We start from the raw sequence: 12,230 nt of genomic DNA, 5'->3' as shown, positions 1-12,230 counted from the left end.
AGAAGCAACAGTAACTTTACTGTTTTTAAAAAATTGTGTCTTTTACTTAATTCTTATTGATCTGGGGGTTAACACAGTTTTCATTTTGTTTGGTTGCCATAACAAAGTGTTATGTCCCTGGTCACAAGTCTACAGTATGTCTTTCTTTGTAGTGCGACTGTGCTCTGATCGGATCGGCCTCATCAAGGAGTGTATTTGCCAGTCCCCGATGTGCTACAAGCAATCTACCAAACTGCTGGGCCTGGCTGAGCTGCTGAGGGTAGCAGGTAAGTTTTGAATGTTAAACTGCAGAGTACGGATCTGTGTTATTCTCGACATCACCTAGGCAAACGTTGGGATATGTGCTTCTAGGTGTCAGAGCAGCTGCTTTTGGGCAAGGATTTGTCTTTCCTAGAAAGGTTGGCGTGTTATAAAACTGTGTACCTGTATTGGGCTGCTTGGACCTTCTGTTCTTCAAAGGAGGGCAGGCTTATTTGGGGTGCCACGAAGTGGTTTCGAGGTCAGAAACAGAAGTCAGGGTTACCATTTATAACCAGAAAACTGAAAAGGAGGACCAGCCAGCCGTACCAGTTCAGCCTCAATGTTGACATTTGGTGTGATATTTTTGATCCTGAATAATTTCGTAGAAAAATGTGTGCCTTTACTATTTGGTCAGGTTTTCACATGTGTTATTTCATTTTCTGTTAAATGGTGTTGATGATGTATTCTTCCTATTTTACGAGGGAAATTGAAGATCAGAGAAGTTAAGTATCTTGCTCAACAGGGTTAAATAGCAGACCATGGCTTTCAAGGAAAGTCTTTCTGACTCTACACTTCATGTTTTGCACTATTCTGCTTACCAATCTTTTAATACTTTTCTTTTGTATTTTTGACTTATCCAACGTGTATCCCACCTGATGGACATCGTCAAGTGGGTCCTCATCTTCTTAAACAGATTTTAAATGTGCAGCTTAAATTTTTCAAATGGATCCAGCACAATTTTGTGACAGTTACCTTCCCGTTTTAACTAAAAGAATAAACACGAACCCCCTGCTGACTTGAAGCACTAGTTATCTGTACTACACGTGTCCGTCTGTTTGCTAAGTGGTCTTCCTTTGGGACACCATCCATCTCCCAGCCCATGTGATCCCGGGAGACTTGCCAATCAAGATGCTTTGCCGCAGTTGTTGGCCACAATATTCTATCCACCAGCCAGTTCAGGGATGACCGTGTGACTCAAACAGAACCAATCAAAATCTTTCCTGATGCTTGATATATAAACACAGGAAGACAGAGGCTCTTTCTTCCTTTCCAAATGAAAGTCATAAGGATACAACCTTGGGGATGCTGGCAGTCATTTATCTGATCAGTTTTCTGAAAATAAATCCATTTGAGAGAGAGAAAGAAAATACCCCAGTGATATCCTACATGCCTCTGGATCTAATCCTGCCTAAAGAGACTTCTAACCCCAGAATTCTTTTACTTAAATTGAGATAAATTCCATTTTTAGCTTAAAAAAAAGTAAAGGGGATTTTTGTTTATTTTGAGCTTTAAAAAATGTATATTTAGTACATTTAGTGGACGCACTTATTAATGTTTTAAAATTTTTATGTGTAGAACTCTTCTTCTTAAGGCCTATAGTTTTAGTAAATTTTATTGTGTCAGTTGTCCTTCTCTAGCCTATCCAAAAGCATAACACTAGCATCTTCACCTTTGGACTTGCAGCAGCCTGGGAAAGGTGCTGACACTGTGACTGGGGCCAGGCATCCATCGTGAGGCATCTCAGATGGCTGCGGAGAAACTGGGTGTGGAGTCAGAAGACTGGTCCACTCCTGACTGTCCCGTTCATTTGCTAAATGACGCAAGCTTCAGTTTCTGCACCTGGAAAATAGGAATGACACCCCCCTTGCTTCACCTGCCGGATTATAAGAGACCCACACGGGTTAATGCATATAAAAGCACTTTGTAAACTTTGAAGCGCTCTGATTATCAGGGAAGAATTTCATAAGGATCCAGTTCATAGAAACTAATGAAGCAGTCAGGGATGCCGTCTGCATTTTCCATGTACCTGCCCACTAGGATTAATTTCCGTTTTTGTCTTTGTGGCGTTGACATAGAAACGGGAAGATCAGTGATCTTGGCAAACCTGCATTTATAATGGTATGAACATTCTTCTTCAGTCCTGCAGAGCACATTTATGTGGACCACATGGTGTTCAGACCTCTTTTCTTCATTGCAGCTATTTTTGTTCTCGTATTTGGAACCATCTCAACTTGGCCACCTCTATTTCACGAACTTTAATGTGGCATCTGTATTATAACTTCAGTGCAGTATCATTAAAAAATAAGACTAGTATCTACATTTCATTCAACATAGTGTTTTTATTGTGAGCCCCCTGAGTACACATAATAGCTAATACGTACCCGTGACTGCTGTGTGCCAGTTCCCTTCTGTGCCCTTTTAACGTACTAGCTCTTCTGCTGTGCACAACAGCCTCTTACTAGCCACATTTTACAGATGGGGAAATAGAGGCCTCAGAGAGCTAAAGTAATATCACTTTGTCAGGTACTTTGGATACAGGGTTCTGTTACACACCTGCTGCCCTCTGGGGATTTAGAATCTTAGAGGTCTGCGGAAGCAGTGAATTATGCTGCATCGTGGGATGTGATGGTAGCACGTGGCTTCTGTAAACAGATGTTATAGAACTTGAAGAAAGGCAATTCTAATATTTTGCTGGGGGTGGAGTGGTATTCAGAAAGGGATCACAGGCAGGTGACGTGTATCTGAAGCTTACAGAATGTTATAGTTATTTATTGCTGCTTTACAAACCACCCCCAAACTTAGTAGCTTAAAATAACAACAGTCACGTCTTTTTATCTCTCCCAGTTCTGGTGGTTGACTGGGCAGTTCAGGGTCTTTTATGAAATTGCAGTCAGATACAGCAGCTAGGGATGGGCTCATCTCAAAGCCTGCTTTATTCACATGTCTGGCATCTGGGCTGAGAAGATTTTTTAGAAAGCCGCGGAATGGAGTAGCTAGGGCTTTCTCTTCTCTGTGTGGTTTCTCCTTATTGTCTTTCCTTATGGTGTTCTCAGACTGCCCAGATTTCTTACGTGGCTGAGGGATCCCAGAGTCAGCATCCCAACAGAAACCAGCAAAACTTCATGTCATTTTTCTATAATTTAGCTTTGGAATTTGGGTAGCTTCATTTCCATTGTGTCTCATTCACAGAAGCAGTCACACAGGCCCTCCCAAGTTCAAGGGAAATAGTTAAGTTGACTGGGCCTGGGTGATCTGCTCCTGAGCTGGCTTCCATAGCTGTTGGAAAAGGCCTTCGTTGCTCCCTGGCTGGTGGTGAGAGGCCTCAGCTCCTTGCCCCGTGGAGCTCTCCATAGGGCTTCCTGAGTGTCCTTTTAACATGGCAATTCCTGGGTTTCTCCTAGAGCAGTTGATCTACGAGAGAGCAGGGCGGATTCCGTAATGCTTTTTATGACCAATCTTGTAAGTCACACACTGTCGTTTACAGCATGTTCTGTTTGTTAGAAGTAAATAACTAGTCAGCCCCCACTCAAGGGGAGAAGCATTAAGCTCCATCTTTAGAAGGGAGTATCAAAGAATTTGTGGACAAAGTTTAAACAATATTTCATATACTCAAGGCTTTGTCAGGCCACCATTAGTGTTTTCTTCAGACTAAACATCTGGGTCATTTTCTTTAATAGATTTCTAGTCTGGCTATACTCCTGGCTGTTCTCCCTGTGAATTTTGTTTCGTTTGTAGGATTTTTCTAGACATCATTCTTTTCAAGCCTAGTTTTGCTTATGTTTTTCCTTTTAACCACCTGCTCAGATCGCCTGATATACAAATTAACTTTATCACAATGAAACTATAAAATTTAAGTCCATTTTACTTTGTGCTTAAGTTTTTTCCCCTTTTATTTGTCATTTATTAATTATAATTAGAACAGTCAAAGGGTAAAATTTTTAAATAAATAGGAAAAATATTTAAATTCCCTATTGGGAGGAAAACTTTTCCTCTACCCACTTAGATTGGAATGGCTGGTCTGGGGGTGAATACATACATACATACATACATATATATGTATTATTAGGGTATAGTTGATTTACAGTGTTGTGGTAGTTTCGCGTGTGCAGCAAAGTGATTGAGTTATACATGTACATATATTCATTCTTTTTCAGATTCTTTTCTCATATAGGTTGTCACAGAATATTGAGTAGAGTTCCTTGTGCTATACAGTAGGTCCTTGTTGGTTATCTATCTTATATATAGTAGTTAGTGTGTTTGTGTTTATCCCAGGCTTCTGATTTATCCCTCCCGTACCATGTTTCCCCTTTGGTAACCATAAGTTTGTTTTTGATATCTGTAAGTCTGTTTCTGTTTTGTAAATGAGTTCTTTTGTTTCCTTTTTTTAAAAATTAGATTCCACATATGAGTGATATCATATGATATTTGTTTTTCTGTGTCTGAGTTCACTAAGTATGATAATCTCTAGGTCCATGCATGTTGCTGCAAATGGCGTTATTTCATTCTTTATTATGGCTGAGTACTATTCCATTGTGTATGTGTACCACATCTTCTTTATCCATTCCTCTTTTGATGGACATTTAGGTTGCTTCCATGTCCTGGCTATTGGAAATAGTGCTGCAGTGAACAACGGTGTGCATGTATCCTTTCAGATTATGGTTTTCTCTGGATATATGCCCAGGAGTGGGATTGCTGGATCATATGGTAGTTCTGTTTTTAGTTTTTTAAGGAACCTCCGTACTGTTCTCCATAGTGGTTGTACCAATTTACTTTCGGTCTGAGGCTGATATTAATCATTGATCACTTAGGAGACTGAGAGAGAATTCCATGATTAATAAATAGATTGGAAGGTCTAAGTGGCCATGACCTTTTCTCCTATAATCTTATAAAAATCAGTCTAATCTCTGTTTTTTATTTTGGAATTAATTAGAAAGATAGTGTTAAGGAGCTCCACTATCAATTGATACTGCCCAAATCAGTAAGTCATTTGCATGTGTTTACAGGTGAAGACCCAGAAGAAAGACGTGGACAGGTTCTAATCCTTCTAGTAGAGCAAGCACTTCGTTTCCATGACTACAAAGCTGCCAATGTGCATTGTCAGGAGCTGATGGCCACAGGTGAAGTAGATACTAAACACTTTGCTCATGTCCTCTTTACGTGGTGAATAATGGAAGAGGTCTGTTTTGAAATCAGTTGGCCTAATCGGTAAGCCAACCACATTGTGTTCATAAGCCTTGAGAAATGTTTTGTGAGTACTGATAAGCATGTATTCCATGCGCTTGTATATTAATATAAATACTTTAATGGGCTCAAGGGTTATATTTTATCTGAGATATGGTTGCTTTCCATTCCATATTAAAAACAGGCTCATAATTTTAATAACAATTTAAAAATATTTTAATGCCTTTTTATGTATTTGTCATATAAAAGAAAACAAAAAATTTGAAGTATCTATAATTTGTGACTAAATTGTCAGTATTTCTATTCTTTAATTTTTTTAAGAGATAGCATAATGCTTTTCAAATTAATGTTGAGTAATTGGGAAGTAGTTAGCAACCCTAAAATTTTCCATATTGAAATTGTAACTCAAGTCTCTGGAGGATAAGCAGGTTTTATTGTGGAATAATTTCTCTATTAATGAATACATTCCCCAGAGGGGTAGGAAGTGATGTTGTCTTATTACAGGCTCTGTGCTAAATGATCTGCTTTTTGTAGCTGTGTCTGACTGTGTGAAAACTCAAGCACATCTGTTTACCCCATTGTCTGTGCATTCCTAGTGAGTGGTTATAAATGCAGTGCTTCACTTCATGGTAACTCCTGGGGCTGTGCACTGATGATATGTATACTTTCTGTATGTATACTGTTAAAGGAAAAAAATATTCTGACACTTGTTACAAATGGTAAGGAAGACTTTATTCATGAATTTTGCAAGGGGTGGAGAGAACAGGTTCAACAAATACAGAAATACAGAAAAGGCAGCTGGGAATTTACCACTGAGGAGCAGGTCGAGGGGGTCAACAATGGGTGAAAAGTGATAGCGATGGGACATCGAGAGTAGGGGGATTGGTACTAAACCGACTTAACAGGATTCTTGCTGATGGCAGCCCAGGGTGGTCAGATACGAAAGGTGAGAGATTCCTTCTGAACTGACTTGGCAGGATTCTTGATAAAACTGGGTTATACAGGTTCAGCAAGGACTGGGCGAAGGTATAGGCCTCCTTGAGAAGAGGGCTCAGAGAAGCCTGAATCAAGCTTTGTCAAGGAGAGAGTCTGGCAATACATCTATGAAAATGTTGAAAACTCTGGGAAAAAGCTTAACACTTTATAACTGCAGCATTAGAAAACTGGTTTCATGAAAGAACTGTGTTCTGTAATATTAACCTAGTGATTTTGCAACATTAAGTTCAGAATAATTATGGTATTCTGGATAATCATTGTTGTCTTAATTTATTACCGCTTACTTGGAGAGCTTTGTAATAATTTTATTCCTATAAGGATGATGCCTGGATTAATTTTGACTCTGTATATTTAGAAAAAAGGCCTACTTTCTAACTGGAATGCCTTCAAATAAGAATAAAAGTGCATTTTAAGAATTCACAGTATAAGCTTGCATAGGATAAAACTCTGCTGGTTTCAGGGGCTGACTGTATTTTTGGCACTGTCCTTGGATCTCTATAAAGTGAATGATTCTGTGTAGCTCTCTATAATCATTTCTCTTTATCTAGGCTTTGCAGTGTATAAATACAGCTTTTAAATACAGGTTGTTTTTAAATAAAGATTGTTCAGTTCTTCTAACAACCCAATGAAGGAGGTATTATTATTATTATTGTCTTTTAGTGCTGAAGGATGTGTGTATGATACTTGGAACTTTCTCAAGCTCACACAGGTGCTTGGGCCATACCCTCAAGTCTTTCTGAATTCAGATACCCAGTCTTTTACTCAACATCAAAGCTCAGTAGATTATTTGTAGCATTGTCAGATAATCTAAAATTTAACATAGTTTATTAGAAGAATTTGTGTGGAGCAGCACTGAACTTTCTAGCCAATAAACTCACCTAATCTTTCTTTTCTAGTTTCAGATCCTTGTGTGCGTCTGCTTATATAATAATATGCATCACTAATGACTGACTTTGCTTTGGTAACATAAGACCTAAGCAGAAAGCTGTTTCTCATGTTAGATTAAGGATTTTTTCTTCTAGTGAAAATCAGTTTGTTTTTTCTTGCCCTTTTTCCAGGTTATTCTAAAAGTTGGGATGTTTGTAGCCAGTTAGGACAATCAGAAGGTTACCAGGACTTGGCCACTCGTCAAGAGCTCATAGCTTTTGCTTTGACACATTGCCCTCCTAGCAGCATTGAACTTCTTTTGGCTGCCAGCAGCTCTCTGAAGACAGAAGTAAGTGTTCCCAATAAAGTAAGTGCTCCTGAACTGTATGAAGTATATTTTGTTGAGTCTGTGGATTTGGGATTTGTGCTCTTTTTTTTTCAGCACTGTGAAAATTTTAATTTATGGAAAAAAATAGTCTGTCACTTATATGAAAAGGGATTCGAAGATATTAGGATATAAATTAGTGTTGTTGGCTTTATTACAGTAAAGAAGAAAGGGTACAGGTATGAGAAAAAAAGAAAGTATATTAGGAAATAAATTATTGAATATAATGGGGAAAGGTAGTGCTGTCAAGAATAAAATATATAAGAAGTGGTCCTGTACAATATACTTGAAACCATATGAATTAAAACCAGTGATGGCACCATCCCCTTAGAAGTCCTTTGGAAATGGCAGGATATGGGCTTTGGTTAGAGAGAAGCTGAATTTCCTAAAATTCACAGGCTAAATCTGTGTCGGGGGATGGTGCTCTGGTTTGGAAATACAGTACTGTTAAATACTGTTAAATACGTGAAGAGATTCTGGAAATCACATTTTCGTCTCATGGTCATTTATTACATTGTATATCAGGTTTTTCACACTTGATTCTGATCCTGAAACTGTGGTTGCATCCTTGTGAAGGTGTTCATGAAGTCCCATAGTAAGCCTGTTACCACAAAGTAGTCGTTAGGAAATAGTGTTGTTTTTTTTTTCCTCAAAAGAGTACTTTTTAAATTTCAAGGCTACATTGTAAAATGAGGCAAATTTTAAAACAATTGTTCTTTTTTCAGATTCTTTATCAAAGAGTGAATTTCCAAATCCATCCAGAAGGAGGAGAGAGTATCAGTGTGTCACCGTTGATGAGTAAAGTGCTACAAGAGGTGAGTCAGAGTGAGAGGGAGGAGTTTGAAAGGTGGTTGTGAGAGGAATGAAACAGTCGCCTTACTCTGTGTGTGTGTGTGTGTGTGTGTGTGTGTGTGTGTGAAGACTGTTCTTTTAAACTTTTTTGTGTGTGAAATATAACATATAGAAAAATACACAAAACAAAGATGTCCAAGTATCATAAAGTATCATAAAGAAAACATCCATGAAACCATCACACAGATGAAGAAATAGCTCATGACAGGCCTTCCACAGGGCCCCTCACGCCCTTCTAACTCTTCTCTCTCCTTCCACAGATCCTGACTCATCCCCATAACTAGATCCATGTGCGTTTTGTTCTTGTGTTAAAACAACTTTAAAACCTATCACACCCCTCCCAGTATGATAGTTTAATTTTACCTGTTTTTGTACTTTATGGAAATAGTTACACTCAATATTATGTTTGTGAGATCCGTCCATGCTATTATATGTGTTGTAGTTGACGCATTGTTACTGCTGTATAGAAATTTATTGCTATATGCATATATTCCAGTTTATCCTTTCTAATGTTGACTGACATTGGTTTGTTTTCAGTTTTGGTTACTAAAAATAATGCTGCGTCATCATTCTGTATGTGTTTCTAGTGCACATGTGCAGACCTTTCTCTCTGGTGTGGACCTACCTAGCCCTGGAAGTCTGCGTTATTAGATAAATGTGTACGTTCAACCTCAGTCGATAATCCCAAATAATTTTCTAAAAGGGTTTTACCCGTTGCACTCTCAACAGCAGTGTCTGGGATTGCCATTTGCTCCAATCCAGCACCTTGGCATGGGTGGTTTTCTAAATTTTACCAATTCTCTTAAGTGTTTAGTGATAGCTTTTTGTAATTTTGATTTGCATTTTCCTGATTACTAATGAGATGGACTTATCTCAGGAGAGGTCCTCTTTAGTGAAGTTCCTATTCAGTTCTCTTGTCCATTTTCTATTGAATTTTAATCCCTTTTCCCTTTCCTCATTGAAATTCTTATGAATAAAATATGTCTGGACCCATTAAGTATGTATGAGTCTCAGGAGAGTTCATCCTGGGAGAGGAAGGAGGAAGCATGTACTCACTGAGACCTCCCTCTTGTTGGTCAGCCTTTGCTCCATGGAATTTAACTTTTTATGACTATTTGTAGCAACATAGAATTGGCACTTTTTTAGGTCAAAGACAGTAGCTATTTCTGATATTCTAACTAGATAAATTTAGGGATGATAATCCTCTTTATAGATTGGTTTCCACAGGATTCCTTTAAATGGTAAGCTTCACTTTCAAAGTGTAAAATGTCATTCATTTTTCTAGTAACTATTTTGGAAGACATCTGTTGTGATAAGTGAGCTACACCTAATCTTTTTTTTGTTTTTATGTGTTTTTTGTTTGTTTGCCTTATATTTCCATACATTGACTTAATTTTTAATTTTTTTTGAGATATAGTTGATGTACAATATTATGTAATATAAGGCAAAAAATAGTGATTCACAATTTTTAAAGGTTATACTCTATTTATAGTTATTATTAAATATTGGCTATACTCCCAGTGCTATACAATATATCTTTGTAGCTTATTTATTTTATACCTAATAGTTAGTACCTCTTAATCCATTACCTCTATATTCCCCTCCCCCTGCTCTCTCCTCACTCATAACCACTAGTTTTTTCTCTATACCTGTGAGTCTGTTCCCTTTTTGTTATATTTATTAGTTTGTTGTATTTTTTAGATTCCACATATAAGTGATATCATACAGTATTTGTCCTTCTCTGACTTATTTCGTTTAGCATAACGCCCTCCAAGTCCATCCATGTTGTTGCAAATGGCAGAATTCCATTCCTTTTTATGACTGAGTAGTATACATTGTGTGTGTGTGTGTGTGTGTGTACACACCACATCGTCTTTATAAATTGGCTGTATCCATCTTGCCGAACTCATCTGTAGTTGTATACTGTGTAGTTACTTTTAGAACTCTGGTACAAAGCTTCAGTTGTGGAATCCATTAATAGAGTTAGGGAATAGTTAGCTTTGCCTACAGTGGAATATGTGCAATTACTTCATTTCCATAATTCATTCTTTTATACGAAAATTCAGTTTGACAAACATTTATTGAATACACATGTGCATCCCCAGTTCAGTGCTAAGTGATCTCAGGATCTCAAAGAAGTTTGTAATGTGATTTTTGGCCCTTAAGGATTTTTCTCCTATTCCTCCTGTAGTGGTGACTCCAGGACAGCACTGACCAATAGAATTTTCTACAGTGAGGGAAATATTCTGTATCTCCACCATCCAGTGTGGTAGCCACTAGTCACATGTAGCTATTGAGTACATGGAATAAAGGTAGTGCAACTAAGGATCAAATTTAAAATTTTGTTTGATTTTATTTAAGTTAATTTCACTAGCCACACAAGGCTCCTGGGTACCAGATTGGACATCACCGTTCTAGAAGGTGAGATATTCAGAGGAGGGTTGTGTTCTGCAGTCAACACTGCAGATAGTGGACTTTTTTTTGTTACTGTTGTTACACTCTCTTTGAACTGAAGTCCTAGCATTTTCCAGGGGCCTGGAGTGGTGTAGGTGCATTTTGTCCTTTGGCGTGTTTTGACTTGTTGTATTGATTAGTTTCTGTTCGGTTTTCTCTTACTGGATATGAAAGCACATTAAATTCTATGGTGTTTTCTCCATGGGATTCAAAACAGTTCTTATACTGGGGAGTTGGCAAATTTTACTGTTTTTCAAGGTCCAATGGAAGACCTGCTTTTCATGAGATCTTTATCCCCATTTTTGTACCTTTTGAACCTCAGATCCTTCCCCACTTGTTCAGCCATATCACCCACTGTCTCTACAGCCTCCTCTCTTTTCATGCCTTCCAAACATGTGCTGTGTTCCAGTCATGCTGAAGTTACCCCATTCTCGGAGTAGGCTCTCTCACAGCTTTGGTGTTATTTAGGGTTCTCTTTGCCTGTCCTGCCCTTCTTGTCTTGTGCTCTTGTCATCTTCGTGCCCTCTTGATCCCATCTAAGCTGTCGTTTTCTTTATCAAGCTTTCCTTGAGTCCCCATTGTTCCCTCTTCTATATCCCCCAAGCATCTCACATCATTGTATCAGCACGTGTGTGGTACGGTTTGGTATGTGTGGCAACGGGAAGTATGTCATTTACCTTTGTACTCTGTCCATGGAGTGCTTGTCACAGAGTGACTGCCTCGTAAATGTTTAATAAAGCTAATTTGGAAACTCCCACTGCAAAAAGATTAGTGTGTGGTAAAAATGAATTAGAAAGTAGATTTTGGCCTAAAAATATAGGGAATTTCCAGTTTAACTCATACGTGTGTGCTCTGGTTGCCCTTGAGGTCCTGTTGTGTTTCGGCCACTGTAAGGGGGGTGTCATTTCTCTGTTTAGTAGAGAATTTGCACCGTGTTTTTGCTGAGTTCAGCTCCATAAGCTTATTCTGAATCCCCATCCTTCTTTATAGAATCCATGAAAAGCCCTTTGTGGCTTTTGGGTTTCCGATTTTCTGCTTCTCTGATGAATTAGAAAGTGTCAGCCCGGCCCCTTGGTAGCCTCTTTGGAGTAGAGCCTGCTGTGCCACCAAGAGTGGGCACACACGGCTCCATTAGAACTTCTTCAGTAACTGTGGGAGGCCGCCAGCAGTCCGCCACAGGATCCATTTAGCGAGGAAAAGGAATTCTTCCAAAATGATTGTCTGTTTTTGTCTTTTTTTTTTTTTCTTAGTGCCTTAAAAGCTTTCCAGTCTTCCTTTTTCCTCTTCCAACAAGCTGTAATAGATCTAGATCTCATGAGGTGCTAATCCAAGCCCCCAGTGAACACATGATGGCTTTGATTCATGAAGCACATTTCAGAATGTTATAGCTACTATTATTAGACTAAAATGCAGTGCTTAGCCATAAGATGCCGTGTGTTACACATTAACAGTAGATGTAATAACCACATTAAAT

The 12,230-nt window shown here is 38.4% G+C and overlaps 1 protein-coding gene across 4 annotated transcripts in view; it reads left to right on the top strand.

Annotated features, from left to right (window-relative positions):
* The window catches only part of NBAS (NBAS subunit of NRZ tethering complex), a 344,585-nt gene that overhangs the window by 180,606 nt on the left and 151,749 nt on the right, over positions 1–12,230 (top strand). For all 4 annotated transcript variants that reach the window (XM_061168818.1, XM_061168819.1, XM_061168817.1 and 1 more), the window contains 4 exons: positions 153–266; positions 5,025–5,138; positions 7,257–7,414; positions 8,176–8,265. In XM_061168818.1, the coding sequence (XP_061024801.1) occupies positions 153–266; positions 5,025–5,138; positions 7,257–7,414; positions 8,176–8,265 (476 nt within the window). The remainder of the gene's footprint in view (positions 1–152; positions 267–5,024; positions 5,139–7,256; positions 7,415–8,175; positions 8,266–12,230) is intronic.

Source organism: Eubalaena glacialis, chromosome 14, assembly GCF_028564815.1.
Source record: "Eubalaena glacialis isolate mEubGla1 chromosome 14, mEubGla1.1.hap2.+ XY, whole genome shotgun sequence".
NCBI classification, from domain to species: domain Eukaryota; kingdom Metazoa; phylum Chordata; class Mammalia; order Artiodactyla; family Balaenidae; genus Eubalaena; species Eubalaena glacialis.
The sequence above is the reverse complement of the archived record's forward strand: the minus strand, read 5'-3'. Positions and strand labels throughout refer to the sequence as shown.